At 41.2% G+C, this 23,807-nt stretch overlaps 2 protein-coding genes across 2 annotated transcripts in view; both read left to right on the forward strand.

Moving 5' to 3' along the window:
• Nucleotides 1-21,833, forward strand: part of vwa7 (von Willebrand factor A domain containing 7) — a 27,830-nt gene extending 5,997 nt beyond the window's left edge. The window contains exons 6-17 of the mRNA XM_037677756.1: nt 4,652-4,818; nt 5,025-5,137; nt 7,902-8,018; nt 8,189-8,398; nt 9,994-10,126; nt 11,860-12,012; nt 12,116-12,208; nt 12,292-12,572; nt 15,008-15,144; nt 17,853-18,012; nt 18,085-18,531; nt 21,762-21,833. Coding sequence (XP_037533684.1) covers nt 4,652-4,818; nt 5,025-5,137; nt 7,902-8,018; nt 8,189-8,398; nt 9,994-10,126; nt 11,860-12,012; nt 12,116-12,208; nt 12,292-12,572; nt 15,008-15,144; nt 17,853-18,012; nt 18,085-18,531; nt 21,762-21,833 — 2,083 coding nt within the window. The remainder of the gene's footprint in view (nt 1-4,651; nt 4,819-5,024; nt 5,138-7,901; nt 8,019-8,188; nt 8,399-9,993; nt 10,127-11,859; nt 12,013-12,115; nt 12,209-12,291; nt 12,573-15,007; nt 15,145-17,852; nt 18,013-18,084; nt 18,532-21,761) is intronic.
• Nucleotides 21,834-22,937: 1,104 nt separating this feature from the next.
• Nucleotides 22,938-23,807, forward strand: part of LOC119410835 (sodium- and chloride-dependent GABA transporter 2-like) — a 23,786-nt gene continuing 22,916 nt past the window's right edge. The window contains exon 1 of the mRNA XM_037677757.1: nt 22,938-23,115. Coding sequence (XP_037533685.1) covers nt 22,959-23,115 — 157 coding nt within the window. The 5' untranslated portion in view covers nt 22,938-22,958. The remainder of the gene's footprint in view (nt 23,116-23,807) is intronic.

A 23,807-nucleotide genomic window follows, 5' to 3' on the forward strand; every position in this document is an offset into this window, starting at 1 on the left:
ATATGTATATATATATATAAATAAATAATTTGTTAACAAAACAAAAGAGCTGACAGGGCATCAAAACAAACCGTCCCGATCGTCGTCCCGATTATCTCTTCCTCCCCAAGGAGAAGCAGAGACGAGCAGCCTTATTCAAGGTAAGTGCCGAGGAGTGTTTTTCCTTGGAGGGCCGCTACTCGCTGGACGACGCCACCGCCTTTTATAATGTGTTTTTTTCTCGTGGTGAATTGGATGATAACCTTGAAAAAGACGTTGTTGGCAGCAGCTCCGCTGAGTGTTTTTTTCTGTGGTGGGACGCTATGCGTGAGACGACGCCACCGCCTTCTTTGATGCAGATTCACGCAGTGAATCAAATGATTCCTCTGAGAAAGGTGATGCGGAGCTGCCCCCTCCCTCCTGGAGAGCGTAGTGACGAAAGACGAGCAGCCGAGCGGATGCTCAGCCACCTCGGATCTTCCCACGTCGGCGACCACACCGCTCCCAGCCATCGGCGCCCTCCTCTCAGAGCTGTCTGGCATAATCCAGGAGGATGTTAACACAAGGTTTCCATCCCTCGCCTCCCTCCGCCCTGATTGGATGATCTGGCGACAAGGTTGGCTCCGCCCCGGCTAGTTTCCCTGACCCCATCTGGCCTTGTTGTCCAGCTGTGACGTCACACTGGAACATGGCTGCAGCTGGGCCCGGCAAGCTGAAGACATACATCTCCACCTTCGCCTCCATCTCCAGAGTGGAGGGTTTTACCTATCAGTGTTTTCCCCTCGGTCCCCCCCCCCCCCCCCGGAGCCAAGCTTGGCGGTGGCACTTGGGGCAAAAGCTTCCAGGATGGACTAGCAACCTGTCCCTCCAGGTAAGCATGACCAGATGGTGACAAAAGTCTCCAACCGAACTCACCAGTGCTCATTCCAGACGGCCGCAGCGAACAATGACGTTGCCCTGCTGGCCTACAACATCTCTAAGAGGCTGGAGGAAGCAGACCTGCTGGAGGGGACAAAGAGCTCTCTCTATAAAGCCGCTGACATCATCTTACACATGTGCCACCTCTGTGGTCTGCCTGTCCCGCATCGCCGCCTGGATGACCATAATCCAGAGGACCACTTGGCTCCGCCTCTCGCTATCCTTGTCCGAGAGGCTGCAGAAAGACCTGCTGGAGGGCCCCATCACCCCGGAGGCGCTGTTCGGGGCCAACTTCAGGACCATCCTTGAGAAATCGCAGAGGTCCAAGGAGGTCTCAGAGACTGTACACCATCTGGTGATGTCACAGTCCTCCTCCCGCCCCTCTGGCCGCTAGAGGGACCGCCGTGGCCAGCAACTGCAGCAGAGGCGCTCCACAGCTGCGACAGCGACTTCACACTCTGCTCCTCCACTGGCCCCCTCTACCAGGGAACAGCTCCTTGAGGGGAATGTGTGTGTTTTTTGATGAGGTATGTTTTTGAAATATAACAGAAACATCTCTGAAAGTAAAGTTTCATCTGATTTCACCATGACTGTCAGATCAACTGAGCTCACATCTGCCTCTCTTCACACTTTCCCCACACAGAACGAGCCGGTAACTTCTAAACAGCGTTTTAAATGGGACCGCAGTTCTGTAAATCACCAAACACTCGTCTGCCACTTTAGCTAAAAATTATGTTTTTTCAGCTGACCAAGTCCGGTAAAATCCCTGGCTCTTAGCCAGTGCCCATTTTTATTTTCTGCCGTTTTCTGTCATCTCACCGCGCAGCGGGAATAAATGTTTTTTCTCCACGACAGCTGCAGCCTCCACCGAAATTGCGTTTCACTCAGAAAGCGCTCGCACCTCCTCTCAGTGCGCACCAACCCACCTCAGCTCTAACATGAGACCGCAGCCTGTGTTCAGTACAGAGGCACACATACAGCATTTTTCTGTTGGAGCCCCCACTTTGGGTTCCCACTGGAGAATCTCCGGAGCGGGTGATGGCAGTAAGGGTTTTAGTCTGGTTGATGTCCATGAGAAACATGACACAAAATGCGTGCCCGCTCTCCGAGCGCTACTCAGAGTGGCAGCGAGTGTGTTCCCTGGACAGATGGACGGGCCGTCTGATCAGCAGAGAAAGGCGTGGAGGCCATCTCATGTCCACTAGGTGTTGTGCTGTCATTTTTACAACAACTGATGGTTTAGCGTTCAGCACAATTAAAACTTATGCTGCAGCTATTTCTTCCTGCCATGAGTTTTTTCAGTGACAGAACAGTTCTTAACTACCTGCTGATGAAGCGTTTTCTGACAGGTGTACAGAGACACAGATCGGTGTCATGTCCACTAGATCCGCAGTGGGACCTAATGATGATCCTGCACGCTCTGATCATAGCTCCTTTGGAGCATTTAGATCAGGTTTCACTTAAATTTCTGTCATTAAAAACAGCCCTACTGTTAGCTCTGATGTCGGCAAAGAGATTGGGTGATTATCTGCTCTCTCTGTTGCTCCCTCATGTCTCAGAATTCAAGCTGACGGCAGCTGACAGCAGTTCAGCTTTACTGCGTTTTAACCCTGCTCTGAAAAGCATCACAAGCTCATTCAGATCGAGAGTGATAACCTTGGATGGGTTTTACCCTCCTCCTCATAATTCTGAAGAGGAAACAACATCTCACCTCCTCTGTCCCGTGTGCGCGTTTTAGTGTTACGTGGCGCACACGGCCGCACTGCGCCGTTCTCAGCGTCTGTTTGTGCATTACAGGGACAGCTCTTCAGGACGTCCTCTATCCACCCAGCGCCTCTCACACTGGTTGTGTGAGGCTATTTCTGAAGCTTACAGTTCATCTGGACTGGATCCTCCACCAGAAGGTTTTCATCCTTCATGGCTCTGCATGGAGGGATGACAGTGGAGGATATTTGTATGGCGGCTGCCTGATCATCGCCATGTTCAATTATTCGTTTTATCTACGTCATGTTTCTACTTTCTCCATGACCCATTCTGTTCTCAGGGTTCTGACAGAATGATTATTTGTTTCATGGAGCTTCACTTTTGAGCTCACCTGCCTGCATGCAGTCACAGTGTGAGATATTTATTATCAGTCACAAGTTCATGACTGTTGATTTTATTGTTATTAACCGGTTCATCCTGAGGAGCTGTTGGCCTGCTCTGTTCATTGTTATACTGTTACAATTTGTAACCTGTGTTGTTCCTATTCACAGCGGCAGGTCTGCTATCTCAGCCTTTTTCCTCACCAGAGATCTTTCTCTGGTGCGCTCCTGCGCATGGAGCACGCAATTACGCAGCGCGTAATTACGCATACAGAAGGCTGAGTTATTAAATTTTTTTTTGTGCAAGCAGGTGCTTCATGTTGTGTCTGAATGGACCCAGTGAGGCATAGACTACATCCTGCTTCGCCTTTAACACACTAGCGATAGCCTTAAAGGGCAAAGCCTATATGAAATAGAACATTGGCTATTTGGGAGATGATTACCCGGTCTCACCATAATTTATACAGACCGGGGGTGAGGCCCACACAGCAGGTGGGCGTGGACTAAAGTTTTCAGTGCTGCGCGTGGAGGGATAAACCCACTAGCAATAGCCTTACAGGGCTGCGCCTATACTTATAGAATCTGGGGTTACAATACGTAACCAACGTTTTTCAGGATGTTCAAGTTCAGTAGTCTTTATTATCCCCAAGGGGCAATTTGTTTCACAGTCAGTGGGCACACAAAACATCCATACTAGACAAGATGTAAAGACATTAAAATACCAGCACAGAAATCATCACTGTTCGTTGAGAAGCCTGATCGCTGCAGGGATGAATGAGTTTTTCAGTCTGTTTGTCCTACATCTGGGCAACAGATACCTGCGTCCAGATGGAAGCAACCTGAACTCACCATGGAGTGATCAGGATCTGGCAGAATCAGTCTGGTCCTGTTCACTGACCTCACCTTGTGTAGGTCAGTGAGGTTCTGTAGAACTATGCCAGCAGTTTTGTTGCACATCCTGACAATCCCCGAGAGTTTGTTCCTGTTTTTGCATGTTAAAAAAGTCTAAACCAACATATGAACGTAAACATTAAATGAGACTCAATAAAAGATGAACAAAATGTTCTCATAAAAGTCGAATCAACATTAAAACCACAGAACTTCCAAAAAAAATTATTCTCTGGTGGGCCTTCTTACAAAGTAAGTCCACAAGAGGGTCGAAGGTTAGTTTGTCACCGAGAACAGTTCCCAGATATTTATATTGCTGCACCACTTCAACAACTTGAACGTTAATGACCACAGGAGTGACAACTGAACAGTCTTTTCTAAAATCAATGACCATCTCCTTTGTCTTAGAAACATTTAACTTTAAAAAGGAAGACTCACCACACCACACCACTGCACAACACACCACTGGTCTGGGTCATCACTGCTCAGAAGGGACAGTATGACAGAGTCATCAGCTCTCATCAGATCATAACAGGTCTCTCTTGAAAATGGGTCCTCATGACTCAATGAGACTAACCTGCATAAATAAAGGCTGAATGAATCAGCAAACTTTAAAAAGTGACACTGTTGGAACTGGCTGCAACAATTGTTTGTATATAAAATAAATAAAAGGGGTGAAAGAACGCAGCCCTGAGGGGAACCGGACATCAGAGACACACCTTTAAAGAGCCATATATCTCATCTTTAGTTGCATATATTTTATTACAAATGTTTTTTGAAAGGCTCTTCAGGGTGAAGCAGGTTCCTGCGTTGGTGTTCGTCATGGACACCACAGGCAGCATGTTTGAGGAGATCACCGCTGCTCGACTCAGAGCTCACTCCATCATCGAGAACCGAGCCAAGAACGCTGAGTCTCCTGACTATCTGCTTGTGCCCTTCCATGATCCAGGTGAGGGGTTTTCCTCAAACTCACAGTACCGAGAAGATCCATCAGAAGATCCCCTGCCCTTTTGATCATTTTCTAACAGCACCTATTTTTCTTTATTAAACTTTAACTGTGCTTTATGGTAATTGGTCTATTTGTCTAAATGGTAAATTATTTCTTTGGACTCTGAAGTTTAGACATGTGCACATCTAATCAGTTGTAGTCTGCAGGGTTTGGACCGGTTTATGAGTCTGATGACCCACAGCAGTTCATGCAAGACCTGGAGAACCTGATGGCTCTGGGAGGAGGGGATGAACCAGAAATGTGTCTCTCTGCAATTCTGGTGAGTTTAGATAACACAGTCAGTAAATGCATGAACACAACATCAATAAAGGTGCTACCTGTTTTATCAAGTCATCATTCCACTTTATTTTACAATTAAAATGTTCTCCTCTTTCAAGCCTACATTATTTTTTTAAATTTCAGATAGTTTTATTGATAAATAGGATTAAATGTCAGGATGAGCAGCTATGAGGCCGAGGTAGGAAACTTTCTATTCACAGCATCCTCTTAAAAATGTTTATTTTAAACTTGAGTTGTTACATTCTAACCAAAATATTTTATTATACTTTAATCTGTCTACAAGAATGGTTTGTTAAAAAAAAAAAAAGTTCAGTGAGATGTACAACTGCAAACTTTAGCTGCTAAATTGATGATGCACGGTGATGGTGATGGTACACAAAAAGATTTTTCCTGCTATAACCTCAGTTGACCAAGACCAGTAAACATTCCATACAAGAAAATATAATTATTACTTTAAAAAATATATCCCAAACTCTGAACATCCCACAGAGCACCATTAAAATCATTATTAAGGCAATTAAAGGTTTATTACACCACGACAAGCATGTAAAGAGACGATCATCCACCAAAAACAACAGCAGTGAAGACAGTCCTTTAGCTTTCTGACAAAAAGTTTGCCTTAGGGGAAAAATATTTACCTGTTTGAAAACAGAGTTTGTTCATTTTTTAATATTCTCTTCCACAATAAACTAGTCAATCTTTTAGAACTAACTCAGCCTGAAACAAAAACATCACATTTTAATGACTTTTTAAAGTTTAACTTTTTAAAGATCTTGAAAAAAAAAAAACCTCCACATTTCAGTTTTGTTAAAATTTGACAAAATATTTATTTTATGACACTTTTTGAAAGAAAACCATTCTCCCACATTAGTACCCCTTAAAGCAGAAGTGTCAAACTCACTCACAAAAGGGGGCCAAAATTAAAACCTTTTTTCAAACTAAGGGCCAGTTTCAGAATCTACATTAACTCAAGTTAGATACAAAACATCTTTTCTTGGTTGCAGGTTCCTCAACAAGAGTTTGATTGGTCTCATTGGACGTTTTCTGTTGCACCTTTGACATCATAATCAAAGATTACTGAAAAAAATTTAAGTGATAGAAGTATTTTACATTTAAAATATCTTCTTGGGGGCCAAATAAGATGTCAACGAGGGCCACATTTGAACCTCAAGCCTTGAGTTTGACGCATGTGCCCTAAATGATTTTTTGACAGTTCATTTAAATTTGCAGTGGAGTTTTGGGGAGACCCTCCATCCCGCCACCCTGCAGCTCTGTTAGCCAAAAATAAGACCTTGTTTTTGGTCAAACTTAAAGGTGGCTCAAAAGTCCAACATAGTCAGATTTAAAACATTATTTTTAAATATTCTTCTCTTTTCTAATTTTTTTTTTTTTTTTTTTTCATTTAGCCTTTATTTATCCAGGTTAGTCTCATTGAGCCACGAGAACTCATTTTCAAGAGAGACCTGTTTAGGGAGCACATGGTGGGGGTTAAGGGCCTTGCTCATGGGCCCAGAGTGGGGCGAATGAGGGTGGGGGCAAGTGTGGGTGTTTCACCTACCCCACCCACAATTTTGATGTTGTCGGGGCCGGGGCGTGAACCGGCGATCTTCGGATCACAAGCCCACCTCTCTAACCTCTGCGCCACCACTCCCCAATACTCAATAATACTCTGTTCATGCACAACACCAGTTTCAGTTTTGATTCTTGCTTTTACTGAACCTGATATATTATGGAGCTACCCGGTCCAAGCCAGCAGGAGTCAGCTGTTCTGAGCTGTCAAGCATCCGCACCTGCATGTGGAGCTGATTTTATTTGTGTGTGTGATATGCATGTGTGTTTTTGCTCTTTACACCCAAACTTCAAACAGTGTTGTTGGATGAGATTTGAACAGCAACGTCCAGCCAGGAAAGACATCTTATTAGTTATCCCAGTAAATATATAACAGAGGTTCTCAAATGTAAAAGCAAATCATCAGTGAGTGAGCTAATATAAAAACTTAAAGAGAGATATAAAGCCTCCCAGATGGGAAGCAAAACGTCTTCAGCTTCAGAATAAAAGTCCAGTAGTTTGTTTTGTTTATGTGTTTTTTAACCTTTATTTTTTTAAATATAGAGATAACAAAACAAACAAAAAAAAGAATGTACAGTAACATTATTATATTATGAGATATTTATGTGATCAAAAATGCATTTATAATGGGATCTACCTGTGGTGGATCTTTCACCTCAGTAGCACTAGAGGGCAGTATTGTTACTCTGAGGTTATGGGAGCATTTAAAGGAATTCTGACAAGAAAAAAAAAAGATTTTAGGCTTTGTCAGGAACAGACATGTTTACTGACAGCACCATAAATAAATAAATAAATAAACAAATAAATAAAACACGGCGAAATATACTATCTGGCTGATTCCACATAACCCCGTGAGACCTTCCAGAGGTTTATCAGACTATTACAACCAAGAGGCCAAAGATCGGGGCTGCAGCTCTTCTTCATATTCAGGTTTATTATTGTAGTGTATTTTATGTAGATTCAATATGTTTAATAACTAAAAAAAAAAACAAATAGAAATCTCAAAATGTAAGGCAACAAAATAGAATAAATAGCCAGGGCGATGAGAATGAATGCAACTTCCTATATACATAAGTTATCATTGTTGAGAACTCCAGAGACTTGGTTTTGTTGACTGATTTTTAACTAACTTGTGTAACTGTGCAATGTTGTTTCTGACTAATTCTGTGTTTTAGTTGGCTCTTGCTCACAGTCCACCCCTGTCAGAAATATTTGTCTTCACTGATGCTTCTGCCAAAGATGCGTACTTGTTTGATGCGGTGAAGGCCCTCGCACTGGAGAAACAAATCAAGGTATGTTTAACTCTAAAGAAATGTTTTCCTTAAATAAAAATGTTTGTTTTTAAATGGATTATGAGAGCATTTTTGTTTTCAGCAGGTTTTGCCAATTTTGTCACAGCTTCAGTCAGACAAATGGAATTTATGTCAGCTCAATTGTTTTTTCACATTTTGTCGTCCTACAGATAACGTTTCTCCTGACTGAAGACCCAAGCTACTCCACAGGGAAGTGGAGGATGAGGAGAAAGAGGAGGAGTATGGAGCCTCTGCCCCCTGATCGTTTCTCTCTTTACTCCTCTTTGTCGTCCCTGTCAGGAGGACTGATGATATTCACCACCGACTCTGACATTTACAAGGTCTCAGCCATAGTGGAAGACAATACAGCCGTTGACAAGGTACAAAAATAATGCTCGTATTGAACACACAACATTTTATTCAGTTTTTCTGGACAAAACTTTAAAACATTGTATTTACTGTTATGCATTTTGTGGACAAAAATATTTGGGCACACCTGACCATCACACCAATCGGTACTGTATACTATTGTATTCAAATACAAATACTTAAATCAGATACTCTTTTTTGGGGGGAAATTCGATTTGATATTTTAATGTTGCTTTTGGAATTTGGGAGGGACATCAAAGGAAAAGGTTTGGATTGCAATCTTTATTCCAGTTCATGCAAAAGGTGCTTGAGATAGATAAGGTCAGGGCTCTGAGTCAGTCCAGTTCTTTCACACTGAACTCATTGAATTTTGTTTTTGTCCCACTTCAGGGAGCAAAGAGGGGGAATTAGAAAGTTTGCACTACTGTCCATCCATCTGTGCATGTTGTGAGCAGAATAACATCCAGGCCTAATAAAGGCTCCTTTTGTAAATTGGGTTGCCTTGTCAAAGTCCAAGATAGCTGACAATAAATCTACCGTAGTTCCTCGCTACTTCGCGGTTCGTTTATCGCAGACTCGCTCTATCGCGGTTTTTCGATGGATGAGCCACACAATCGGTGTGGAATTTTTATTTTAAATTATTTTTAAATTAATTAGCACCTGATGCACCTGTGTGCAGCCCATATTGCAGGATAAACTTCCTGCTGCAGCTGATCAGCTGTTCTCCGTGCAGAGTGGAGAAGTGGGCGTGGCCAAGAGCGCTTGCAGTTGGCAAAGAGCAGACAGGCAGGGAGCTGAAATCATGTGCTCTTTTAGAACATTTACAGTTTAGAAACATTGTTTAGAATATTGCAATATTGCATATATATATATATATGTGTGTGTGTGTGTGTGTGTGTGTGTATAAATACTAAAATAAAGTACTACTTGTACTAATATTCCTACTTCACGGTTTTTCACTTATCCCAGGGCTTCAGGGTACAGATCCCCCACAATAAACGAGGGACTACTGTTTATGTTTTTAGTTTTACTGTTTAAACGAGGCACTGTATATGTAAACTGATCACCCCTATTGTTTGAGAAAACTGTCATTTCTAGATTTTATATTGCTTAAAAGTTAAGTTTCTTCCAAAGATCGGGGTGGTCAAAGATTAATCTATGGGGGTCAAGGCCACCATTGGCCACCCCCTGGCTCCTTCATTGCGCCTGGCGGTGGATAAAATTGCTCCCTCCCCCTCTAGGATCCATCACCCTGCACTGCTCCAGACAAGTCGTCTTGAATTTTGATGTGGCAACCCAGTTTTCAAAAGGAACTTTTCTTCTACCTAGATGCAGCCACACATTTATTTTTCAAGTTATCATTACAACATGCATGGATGGACGGACAGAGGATATTTCCGCTTGACAAACTCAGGACAGCTGAGTACATTCAATCTTTTTTGTTTTTGTTTCCAGAGCTAGAATGATAATTAAATGATGGATGCTGTTGCTTCCATCTTTGTTCACCTGCAGGTCTAAATAATTTTAACATTTCTATGTAATCAGTTTGTGTCCATTTACAGCTTCAGCTACTCTAAAGATACGTACCACCCTCCTTTCTCCTCAGGTGATTCTTTTTCATATGGAGAGTGATCAGGAGTTATTGTCCAAACGTTCCTTCAGAGTTGACAGCTCAGTAAAAAACGTCATTCTACACATCACCGGCTTCATGACCGACTGTGTCCTCACCTGTCCTTCAGGTAACGTGCTCATGATTCAGAATCTAGTACAGCCTCTACAGCTCAGGCAGTGTTTGATTGTAGGAACTTCATTCAAAGTGTGAGCAGATCATGGAAAGTTGGGCTTTACAAGACTGAACTGGTAATTTGATTTCTCTATGGTATTTAGAGATTTTACCACACAGTGTTGATTTTAGAGTGTGGGGATGGTGCACACTCACTTTTCAGCTGTCTGAAACATCTCATAGTTTTGCAAGCAAGCTCTTCTTTAGGAGTGCTGTCAGGGAGTGATAGACACAGGTGTATGGTTACCATGGTGACCACTAGAAGCCACTGGCAGCAGCTTCATTATATTATCATTATATTCTACAGTTTATACACCCAAATATTTTGTCAGCCTAGATTATTACAAGAAAAATCTTGGTATTTAAAGGGAAATCATCTTGATGTGTGGCGTTAGAAATAAGAGCTTCTTTAGCACCCTTCACAAATCCTTTAGACATCTTTTAGTTGTACTTGCTTGAATTTGAAAGTATTTAAATACAGTTTTACAAAGCATCACTCAGTCTTTAAGTAAAAATGATCCTCCTAGATTTTATTTAAAAAATAAGCCCTTTTGTTCATCTGCATTGTGAGCAGGATACTTTGAAAAATATGTGAAGTACGGACTTCCTTTTCTTGGTGTGTGGCTATATTTAGGTGTAAGAAAGGTCACCGTCAAAAACTGGTCTGCCACATTAAAATCCAAGGTGACTGCTGCTATACATGTATAGGCTATATGTAAACTTGTGAGCTGGATAACTTGAAAAATAAGTGAAGAACCAACGTTCACTTTGGTGTGTGGCTGTATCTTACGACCACCTTAGTGTAAGCAAGTTCAAAGTCCGGATACTGATAATAATCTGATGCTGATGTGCTAACAGATTAACTATCTCCTAATTTGTAAAACCAATACCAAAGTATAACTTAAAGATGCTCAACATTCTTCATTTTGCCACAGTTAAAATGTGGTAAACCTCGCTTTATGTGTCGGAGTTAGGATTAAATTATAACTCATTTATCTTCGGATTGCTTATTTGCTGACATGCCTACTGGATTGATTGACATGTGGATCCGACTCGTGGAAAAAAAATTAAAATAAACAAGAGCTTTAAAAAAGAAAGATTTGTACAACTTTATTCTCATAATATTGACTTTATTCTTGTAATACTAGGTCTTTATTCTCAAAATTTTATGGCTTTTAATTTTTTTTTTTTTAGAGTGGCCCTAAAGCTCCATCATAGTATCTAGACATAAGACATGTACTTGTGAAAAATGGGAATGGCAAGTCAAAATTCAAGATGGTCACCACCATATATAAATGTAACCATCAATCCCCCAAAAAATTTGAGGAAACTATACTGTCTAGTTTTTATATAGCATAGAGCTGGTTCTTGGGGTGGCTGAAGATTAATTTATACTAGTCATGACAATTGCAACCCACTCCTTGGCTCTACCATTACACCTGGTGGTGGATGAAACTGATCTTTCCATTCGCTGCTCTAATACACAATGTAACTCCTACCCACTTGAACATCTTACACCAAAAACATTGTTTACTTGCATTTCCTGTTCAATTCCAGTCCAGAAAGAAACGCATCTTCTTAACTACAAACGTTCACTGTTCAAATCTCTCAGTGATGGGGACATCAGCATACCACTTGTTAATGACATTTTTTTTTTTTTTCTTTTCACTTTTTGTTTCAAATTGTCAGGCCGAAGTCAGTCTCTGCTGAGCGAGCACGGCTCCCTAGCAGAGCTGGAGCACTTCCAGGGTCTGTATCGGATCAGCCTGCTGCCTCCTGTCCAGCCCGGTCAGTGGAATCTGCAGGCCAGGAGTGATGGACACATCACATTCAGTGTGATGGGTAAATGAAAACACACGTATAGTTTCAACATAACCATTTACTGTGAAAATGACTCTAAGCTAATCTTAACATTAATCTAAGGTCCTCTAATCTTCACCATCAGGAGACAGCAGTGTAGACTTCCTGTACTATTTTGCCACTGTAACGAATGAGACACATCCAGGTCTGGCTCGAGTGGAAGGTAGTCCTGTGGCAGGTGAGGTAGGATTTTATTTATATGATGATCTATCAGTGACATTTGAGTCAGTCTGTATCATGAAAATAAACTATCCTGTTCAGGGGCTCCGGTGTTTCTGGTGCTGACGGTTACAGGCGTGTCTTCAGCTGAGGACGTGTCTTTTCATGTGACACTGCTGGGGGCAGAAGGGGAGAGCCTTCAGCAGGTGAAGCTGAACCACTCTTTCTCTTCACTAGTCCACAGTTTGGAGGAATTTGTGGGCTTGGTGGACTCTCTTCCCTCAATGGCCTTCTGTGTTCGATTAACGGGCCAGGACAGCCGAGGAAACGAGCTGGAGAGGGTTTCCACCGAGATGATTCAGCCCACTCGTGTTCAGATACAGGTAAAACAGCAGTTCGCCAATGTCCCCGATTGCTGAGTTATTTGAATAGTGAATGTAGTTTTAGAGAGGAGTGTATTTCTGGATTGTAATTGAACAGATAATGCAAGCACACCTTGATGTTTCTGGTGCAAGATATTCAAGTGGGTATGAGTTACACTGTGGAGAAGAACAGAGGAAGTTTTGTTTTTCTTGTTTGAGGCAGGGCAGAGTAGAGCTGTCATTTCTAACTCGAACCTGGAGGCAAGCCTGACCCAGATTAGGTCTGGGTCGGCCCATAATAATGTGCTTAATGTACAGGCCAGGCCAGTGTCAGACTTTTGACTGTGTCAGCAGACGCGCGCAGCTAACAATCTAATTATATGGCAACTGGCTTGCCATACTTTCACCAGCCACACGCGGCCATTTGACCGCGTGCTGACCGGCTTTGAAGGAGGTAAAAAAAAAGTTCAGTTAAGCTTCAGATGGACTACTGCCAGGCAGTGATCCATCAAAAGTCCAAATGGACGTTCATTCAGCCGCTGCAGTCAGCGGACGTGCGCGGCCGACGACCCAAACAGGTGAGATCCCAAAATATCCAACATGTCAGAGCAGGGTCCATGTCTGAATAATGCAGAATGCAGGCAGAAGCAGGGATTTAATGTGCTTTGATGGCTATGAAAGGACAAACACCCCCTCAGCTCAGATCTTCTACCCCCTTAGCCGCACACATTCACCAACTGTTAATAACAAAATAAGCAATCAAAGGTTAACTAAAAATGTCGAGAGATTTTTTGGGTTCGGACCTGTAATTACTGTTAATTCGTCAGGTTGGGTGGGGTTTGGAAATAATGGCTACGGGCTGGGGCCCAATCGGGTCGGATTTTTTGGGCCCAAATGCAACTGTAGCGCAGAGTGACGGATCCTGGTGAGTGGAAGGAGCAAAAGCAATACTTTTAAGCAATATACAAAACTAGAAAGCATAGTTTTCTGAAGTGATTGGGGTGGCCTCCCACACACTTATAGAATGGTGGTAGCAATTTTCAATTTTGACATAGCAATCCAATTTTCAGTAGTGACCTTTCTTAGGCCTAGATGCAGCTGCACACCAAAGTGGAAGTTGACACGTTGCTTATTTTTGACTCAATCAGTAGAGGAAACTATTGTTTTAAGAAATACAAAAATTAGAAAGCAAAATTATTAGTACTGACACTAAACAAGACCAGGGTCAGCTTTATACGTATTTTATCACCTACAACTTCCATCCATCCATCCATTTTCTTCCGCTTATCCGGGGTCGGGTCGCGGGGGTAGCAGCCTAAGTAGGGAGGCCCAGACTTCCTTCTCCCCAGCCACTTGGGCCAGCTCTTCTAGGAGAATCCCGAGGCGTTCCCAGGCCAGCCGAGAAACATAGTCCCTCCAGCGTGTCGCATACAAAACAGTCCATCATCGGGCAGTTTATTGTGCGACACTGAGTACGCGGTCGTAAAAATGGAGCTTTGCACGGACATGCCCTGCGGGTGTCCGCTTCAACTCTTTTCTGGTACCTCCACGGACTGACCTATGCCTGACTATACTGGAGCCTTTAGAAGCTTTGAAAAGATATCCGCACAACGCCTGATCAAAACAACAGACAGAAATCTTAGAAAGCACAAAAATGGCTGTATTTCAGTCACTTTTACAGATGTAGAGCTAGAGAGTTGACCAGCATTCCCAAACCCATATTTCAATATCATGTGACATCTTTGCTTGAAACATCGGCTTCAGCTATTTAAGTTAACTCTGACTGTTCTCAAAATGTCTCATAAAGCAGTGGTTGAAACTTTCTGGAACTAACTGTTGGCTGTACCTCTACAACTGATTAACTTTTGGAGTCAAGATGGTCACCACAGCTAGTTCCCCACAGCTGCCCATCTGCTCATACAGGCTCATGTTCGGACTGCTGTTGTTACGTTGTATTATTTTTGCATTATTAGTGTTTAGCGTATATCTTAGATCTTTCAGCGTACCGTTTGGCATTTGTTTAGCATATATCTTTGTGTATATCTTAGATCCTTATTTACCGTTTCTTTTTTACACTTTATATTTTTGCTATTGTTGGATTTAACTGGGACCTCATGTACATAATTCCGTTCCATCTCATGTACCACATGTGATGAAATGACAATAAACCTACTTGAACTTGAACTTGACTATAGTCTGCACAAAAAAGACTATACCTCAGGAAATTTTACAGACACTGAGCAAAGATTTGGTGTTGCTGTAGATAAGAGCCATTCACAACACATATAACAGATCACACGAGATCTAACACTAATAAACTGACACATAAGGCTATTTTTTTAATTCTTCCACAAAGAAGTGGATAGAATCAACATATTGTTTATTCACATGCATTAAAAATAAATGTTCTATTTGCCATAGATAATTTCTGTGGTTTTTGTTTCTAACCCCCTTAGATGCTGTTGACCCCCCATCTCGTACCAGGTCACAGCACGACAGTGGACTTTGACATCCTTAATCATGGTCCTGCTGGGCTTTTTAATCTGACGGCTGATGACGATTGTGGATATCTTCTCATGAGAGGACCACACAGGTGAAGTAAACAAATCAGCCTCTGAGTGGACAACAAAACCTCTAGTCTTAATCCCAGCCAGCACTGTGTGACTTTAAAATAATGAAAGCAGAAAGAGGCTGAAGGGGGCGTGAATATTGCATAAAAATGAGCAAAAATACCAGACAAAAAACGTGAAAATTAACTGGAAAAAATACCTAAAAAGTAGAGATCGTCCAATATATCAGTAGTGCCGATATTTTAGGCTGATATTCATTTGGGGACATATAGAATTGATGATAATTGGTCCATTATGGACTGATATAAACAATGGGAACAAGTCATGTCCTTACTGTACTTGCAAATGGTGTAATTGTACAATGTATCCAGCAGAGGGCGCGTGCAGGGACTACATTTCAAAGCATGGCCATGCTGCACACTTGACTCACAGCATAGCTGAAGCAGGAGCAACTAAATACTGTGTAGCGTTATTTGTTGAAAAGAGCATGGTAAATTTATTGTAACTGATCGGTTAAATAAAAAAGTCCACAATAATAAATTCTCTTAAATTCTCAAAACTGCTTGTATTTAGCCATGTGCCTCTCAAGTTAACAAGCTATTATTTAGATCACCTAGAATAGCATACAGTATTTCCTTGTAAAACTTTTGCCAAAACAATAAATCTAGAACAATAAATATAACATAGATGTAAAACTGATCAGTGTTATAGTGCTATAGTTGTAGTTTCTGTTTCAAGGGACTGTCAGAGGGTTTTCAGCACTATAGGCAACATATGAGGAACAGTGCAGATCCCTCACAGGTGAAAAAACTGACAAGCTGTGCTTCCTGCACCACAACTTACCGTTGTTGAACTGGGACCATTAATGGAGCTGTGTAGCTTTCCACCATAGAATTGTACCTACAGTATATTTCTGTTAAATAAAATACAACAGACTGCACTGGGCTGTCACTTTCACCTGTTTTTCTGGCACATCCATCCATCCATCCATCCATCCATTTTCTTTACCCGCTTATTCCATTTTGGGTCACGGGGGTCGCTGGTGCCCATGTCCAGCAATCACTGTGTGAGGGGCGGGGTACACCCTGGACGGGTCGCAAGTCCATCACAGGGACACATAGAGACAAACGAGACAAACAACCATTCACTCTCTCACTCACACCTAGGGACAATTTAGAGTTACCAATCAGCCTAACATGCATGTTTTTGGTCTGTGGGAGGAAACCGGAGTACCCGGAGAAAACCCACGCATGCACGGAGAGAACATGCAAACTCCACCCAGAAAGGCCCCTGGACCGGGGTTTGAACCAGGGACCTGCTCACTGAGAGGCAGCAGCTCTACCAGTTGCGCCACCGTGCTGCCCTTTTCTGGCACATATAAAGCATTATTTGATAACTTGCTACCTGTATTTATTTTTTTTTCATTCATTCAACCTTTATTTAGACAGGTTAATCCCATTGAGCCTCAGGGACTCATTTACAAGAGAGACCTTATTAAGAGATTTTATTTACTTTGTAATGTTCATAAAGGTTGTAACTCATAATTGTGTTTTAGAGGTAAATATGATCGACCATGAAAATATTATAAAAGTATAATTGCCCTTTTAAGGACTCATAGTTCGCCAGTAAAAACAAAGTTACATTATTAATGTTCTTATGAAGTTTGTATATAAGAACTGTACTTTTGACAATAAAAATATTTCAAAAAGTAAACTAACACATTCTTATCTTTGTAACAAGTGTTAAATCATGTTTAAAAGTAGCTGTTTTCATAAAATTCATGAGGGTGGACAAAGCTAAAAACTTTTCAGCCATTATATCGGTTATTGGCATTAGCCCGGCCCTCCCAATTTCTACGTTGATGATACCCAAAATTTCCATATTGGTCAGGCTCTACTAAAAATAGTTGAGCAAACAGAAAAAAGCTGAATTCAACAAAATGAAGCTGAAACAACATTAAAAATCTGAAATTAGCAGAAAGAAGATGTCAAGAATAGAAAAATAGCTGAAAAAAGCTTAAATGAGCAGATAGGAGCTAAAGGACGATGATAAAAGCTAAAAGAAGCTGGAAAAAGTGAAACTAGAACAAAAGCTTAAATGAGTTGTAAATGTTTTACACAGCACAAAGGCTTTGACGGATGTGAAGAGAGCTCTGTTCATCCTGATGCACGCTCAATAATCCAGGTAGAAAAATCTAAAAAAGTAAAGTCAGGTCCTCTGGATGGATTCTTCTTGAACTTCTTGTTCTTTAATAAGAAGAATCCGTCTAGAGGACCTGACTTTACTTTCTTATAGAGCTCCATTCATTTTCAATTAATAAAACATGGCTGACAAAGCTATTTGTTAAAAAAAACTTTAAAAAAAAAACTGCACAAACACCAATAGTCACAGCAGGAATGTCCTGAATAAGCTGAATGTTTTGAGATTGTTGAAATAGAACAAAAATTGTGAAATAAGTTATTTGTTAAAAAATGTACAGAAGAACAACGGATCTGATTCAGACGTAGAATGATTGGGACATATTCTGTTATTATTATTATTCTATAATTTTGTGAATCATGACTGACCCAAAACAGGAAAGGTTTATTCAGACTTTATGTGAGGAAGTAAGAAAAAAAAAGGTTATCTTTTTCTACAGTGTATGTAAACATCTGGTTTCAGGACAAGTATGGGCACAAGTACTGCACACTTTCTTTAACATGTGAGTAAAATCCCGGTTATTGTCCCTCAGGTTCCATGTTGAAGAACGGGGGTCTTTCCGTGGTCAGGTGTACCTCCTCACTCCCGCCTCAGCTGCAGCAGGAGCGACTGTCACACTCTCACTCACCGTGCATGCTCACAACACTCCTGAATCTAACTATGCAGTGGCATACTTGACTGTGGTCCCACTGGTGAGAAACAACAAACATAGAGGTTTATATTATGTAAAGTCTTGTTTCACAGATTTCCCCTGTCCTCTGCAGAATGTGGACACATCTCCACCGTCCTGCTCCGCTGCACGGGTCCAGTCTGACTGCACTGCACTTTGCACCGACTCTAGCTGGAGCGTGTCTCTGGTTGTGTCAGACAATGGTCGCTCTGGCCTCGCTGCCCTTCAGATACTGAATGGTGATGGTTTTCTGAGTGTATTTCACAGCTTACCTACAGAGGACAGCCTAGAGGAAGTCCAACTGGACCTCGAGCAGCAACACAAACACAAGAACAAAACAAGCAGAGATCACCACCAGCACCATCAGCACCAATATAGAGCAAGACTAGAGACCGGAGACCCCCCTTTGAATGTGTCTGAGTGGGTACTGAGTTCGACTCAGCCACTCTGGGTGACGTACACATCCAGCTGCTGCTCTGCTCAGGCAGAGGTGCTCGTGTGGGACAAAGCCGGAAACATGAAACGCTGCCATCTGACGTCTGTTCGCCTAAGACAGCAAAAAGACAGAGGCACAGAAATTAGTGGGAGTGGACAGATAAAACTTACATACATCAGTTTCTTATCGTTGGTCCTTCTGTGGTCTGCACTGCTACAGTTCTGTCTACAGTAATGAGAAATATTTTGCTGATCAGATTTATTTGTTGGTCAATGAATTTATGCAATAGGTTTTGTTATGGTTTCATTCAGAAAATGTGAAAATTAAAAACAGCACCTAAAAGCAAATTGTTGTTGTTTATGATTGCAACTAAGATTCTTAGAATAAAAAGTTATTTTTACAGCTGACATGACAATTGGATCTTTATTTATTCCAACTATTAATACTTTCATATACGCTGACAGTTTTATAATATCATTATAGAAAAGACTTGTGAAACATAAGAGGTAAAAACTAACCCACTCAGGAACAGACGTTTCACATCAATGCAAGTTGCTCAACTTTTAAAATTACCAGATTAATCTTTGCTCAAGTACAAAATATTGAACTGCCAATTAAAATGATTTGGGACACTTTATTTGTACCTGGTCTGATTGATCACCCACTGATCATAGTCAGGTCACAGAGCTAACAGGTCCAGGACAGAAGCCCAGACCTTTCTCTTCTCTAAACCGTCTCCAGTTCTTTCTGTGGGATCCCTTGAATGCAGTGTTATTTTTATTTTTTCTGCAGTGCAATAATTTTAAAGTCTTATCTAATTTAAATATTCTGTATCTATGGGAGCTTGACAGAACAAACTAATATCAATGTTAATGATAATGACAGTAAAAATAAATAATGTTCATAAAATGACCAGACCATGATGGAGCAGAGGTTAGACAAGGCAAACCTGTGATCTGAAGCTTGTCGTTTTGACTCCCCCCCCCCCCCACACACACACACACACACCGACAACATCAAAATGGGTGGGAAAGGTGAAACACCCACGCCTGCCTCCACCTTCATTTGCCCCACTCTGGGCCCTTGAGCAAGGCCCTTAACCCCCACCATCTTCTTGCCCGGGCATTTTGTGTCAGTCTTGGTGACTCTGTGTCCTGCACTGCTTGCCTCTCATGTGGGGTCCCCCAGGGCTCAGTGCTGAGTCCTCTACTCTTCTCTCTTTACTTGCTTCCATTTGGTTCCATACATAGGAAGCATGGTATTTCCTTCCACTGTTATGCAGATGACAGTCAGATTTATGTCCCTCTCAAAAACACAGATCTGCACTCTGTCAATCCATTGTTCAGGTGTCTTGATGACATAAAAGCATGATGGATCTAAACTTTTTAAACTTCAATGAGAAAAAGACAGATGCGGTCTAGCTTCAAAAACACCACATAAAATCTGAAGAAACATTTGGAGTTGCAGCATGGACAGTCAAACTGATAGAACAAGCCCCGTCAGGTGGTTCGAAGCAGAGAGCTGTGACAGGAGGTCCCCCACTACCAAACAAAAGCTTGACTTCAGTGAAAACCAGTAAGTGGGGGAGACTTAAAAAAGTTGGCCGAATGGTTTGCAGTAGAAGAAATGCTGCCCTTCAACATGGTTGACTCACCTTCGTTTTGTGCCATAATAAACCGAATCCCCACCACTGTAAATACCGAGCTGCCTCAAAGAGGAGGTTTTTTTGCATATCTGGAGAAGGATCATGCAGAGATGGATCACAGATCTCTTTTGCAAGAGAGGCCTGGGTCTGGTCATTAGGCATGGTTTGCAAGTAATTCAATTACATAATAAATAGTAGGTCTTAGACATATCAAAACATATCAGTTATATTTTTCAGGCAATCCAGACTCGTTTTGCCAGTGTGCTGGATGACAAGGTTGCCCTTCTTGCAGCTGTCATTTGTCTAAATTCAAACTCCAATGGCTAAGAGATGCAGGTAGGAAGGAGCGAGTAAAAGAGCTTCTGATAGCAGAGCCCCACCACAACTGCTAGCCAATGTGAGATGGACTTTTTCACTTCTGAGGCGCAGCTAGAGGAGATTGAACAGGAAGTCATAGACTACCTGAGATTGACCTTCAAATTCTGCATCGATTTTCAAACATAAAGAAAATTTTCTTGAAGTATAACACTCCAACCCCATCAAGTGCTCCTGTGGAGCGTTTTTTTGGTCTGGGAGGTTTGGTGCTCACACCTAGAAGAAATTTGACTTTCTGACAGGAGGTTTGAAAAGCTTCTGTTAATGAGGTACAATCACTGGTTTACTCATCCCACTCCACTGTTTCACTCATGAAATGGGATTGCAACATAAGATTAAGCCAAAGTAACAAAAGTAAGCATGTCAGCCTATATGTGGTATTATACACCACTGTAAACTGTTTGGTTAAATCCACTCCTTGCTGCTCCAATGCTGTGAACAGGTTCCATGTTTAGTTTTGTCATTACAGTGTTGATATTTAAACATGTCTGGCCAAAATAGACTTTCTTTATTATTTTAAAAAGTATTTATGTTTAACAAAGGGAAGAAAGACTTCTTTTTTTTTGTGAAAAAGTACTTGTTTAGTGAAATCAAGAAATACACTATTTTTATATAAAGCAAGTATTTGTTTATTTTACTGAAGTCAAGAAATACTATTTTATTATTTATAAAAAAGTATTCATTTTTAATGAAGTCAGACTATTTTTTTTTATATAAAAACAAGTATTTTTGTTTAATGAATTCAAGAAAGACCGTTTTTTTTATGTTTTTTTTTTTCTTCCTGAAATAGTTTCTAAGTTCAACTTTATATGTCAGGAGATATATTGTTGATGTTACCATTAAAATACACTTTCAATAAAGTAAGTATTAGCAAAGCTCAATGTAATTTTTATGTTGAGGTGGCGGAGGGTTGTTGTCAGCAGCTGCTGAAAGTAACTAATAAAGTAACCTGAAATCTAACTTAGTTACTTTCCAAATCAAGTAATCAGTAAATTAACTAAGTTACTTTTTCAAGGAGTAATCAGTAATCCTATTAAAGTTACTTTTCAATGTAACTATGCCAACACTACCTACACAAAGCCTCTACCTCATCTGAGCATAAAGACAGCCCGTTTTCAGTCTCTGAAACACTTAGTTTGACTTGGCCCAACTCTGCTCTGAGGCCCGTGGTGACAACAGCAAGTTCTGCTCGGACCACCTGCAGTTCGCTCCTAATAAAATTAAAATATCCGTCTCCATCTTAATTATTGCTGTGACTTCAGATTTAATTGATGCCAGAATGTCTGTTTTTGAGCTGACTCGACTGTCTCTCCAGAGCCCAGCAAGGGTGAGGTTGACGCACCTGTGGTTCCGCCTGCCGCTCCATCATGGCGGCCCGAGGCTGTAGTTGTGACAACAGACCGCGCGGGTTTTAACATGTCCCTCTTTCATCTGTCTGTGTGTCTAATGAATCCATTTGCTCTTTCTGAACAGTTGATTGGCCGTCTGTTGGATGAGTGAGGGAGGCTTGAGGAGAAGTTGTTCTGATGGTTGATGGTTTTGCTCTCTAGCCTTACTCCTGCTCTTGCCAGAGACGCCTGTTGTTGTTGCGCCTGTTGCTATTTTATGGTTGAATTGTGTGTTGTTGAGACTGGGAGTTACCGGCATGGTTTAAGTTTACGTTTTTTTGTTTGTAGGGTTAAACCGTGGATCATAGGGCGAAGGGAGAAGCCTGAATCCGACGGTTAACTGCTGGCTGGTTCGGGGCTTCTCCCTCCTATATGTTTGTTTTAGCTGGGGCTTCCATTTTACATTTGTGTTCAGGCAATTGTCAATTAAAATTTGGTCTAAATTGTACAATTGTCTGGGTCTCATATGTTATGCATCCTGCCATTTACTCCTGGACTAATCAGGACCATAACTCATGTGAAGGCATTGCTGCTTTAGATTTCTTTAGCTTAGAGGCCATATTACAGCTCCGTCAAGTCAATCATGCAGCAACACCAGTCTCAGAGGCAGAATCCAGCATGGAGGCAGCGAGGATATAATTATAAAAAAAATAAAAATTGTGCAGGACTGATGGGAGCTTGGCAAAACGCAGTTCACTGATCTGCCGCTATCTTGCGCCTATGCTCACGTTTTTTTTTGTTTTTTTTTTGTAACTGAGGGAAATTATTATGAATCTATACACAGTTATAATACTTCATACTGCCACAAATTTTATTTCTACTCGTGACCACTGAGGAGCTTTGTATATTTGCCACCAAATTGTGAAGTATCTCAACTGTTTGACCTAAAACAGATCATGTAAGTGGAATATTTCTTACAGCTGTGGACATACAGGAACTTTCTAACATAGTTTTTCTTTAACATGTGTTCTCATCCTGGAGTAAATGTTTCTACTGACAACTGATTAACTGCACAGATGGTTGCTCATTAAATGACACTAAATCTATGGTGGGTTTAAATAAAACTAGAGACAAAGCATTGAGGTCACAGAGAGAACTGGGTTCAGCCTGAAGGTTTGGGTTAAATGGGTAAGGAAGGTGCTCCAAAACTGATGCATCCAGAGGTGGAGGAGAGAGGACACTGGGGGAGTAAGGTGGAGTTTCTCCTGGCTGTGGCAGGAAATGTTGTTGGCCTCGGCAACGTGTGGAGGTTTCCTTACCTCTGCTACAAAAATGGAGGGGGTAAGTTGATTTGTCAATGAAGACTTTCTGTGTTCTGTCAAAGACGAGCTCTCTTTAAAGACACCCATTGCCAGTTTGGCCCAATGTCTGTGGGTGAAATTTGGGTTATTGCAATGGATCATTTTACTCACTCAAAGTAAAAAAAAATAATGGTATCAGCATCCTTCTTAAATTTGCTTGATTATCAGAGTCAGAGTTTCTTTATTGTCATGCGCTTCACATGTGGTATGGTATGGTATATAGTTTATTCATTTTAAAAAAGTACAAAACAATTCCATAACAATATAAAAAAAAGGATACAAAAGATTTAAAATGAAAGGCAGCAGAAAGAAGAAAAAATCTTATTATATCTGCCCCTTTTTTCAAACAATTATTTCAATCATAATAATCTTCAAGTAACAGAACAAAATGAATAACTCTTTCTAATTTTTCTAATTCTAATACAAAACACACACTAATCTACTTCATATATACTTTTTTAACAATTCAGCTTTGATCTTTTTCTTAAATGTGCACATTGACTTGGCATTTTTCACATCACTCTCTAGACCATTCCACAATCCAACTCCTTGGATTGAGGTAGACCTTCCCTTCAGACTAGTTCTGAATTTTGGTTTGACAAATATCTCTATCCCCTTGAGATTATAACAACTTTGTCTTTTAATAAAATTTCTTTGGATATTTAATGGTAA

Source organism: Nematolebias whitei, chromosome 6 (assembly GCF_014905685.2).
Source record: "Nematolebias whitei isolate Nwh7 chromosome 6, NemWhi1, whole genome shotgun sequence".
Lineage (NCBI taxonomy): Eukaryota > Metazoa > Chordata > Actinopteri > Cyprinodontiformes > Rivulidae > Nematolebias > Nematolebias whitei.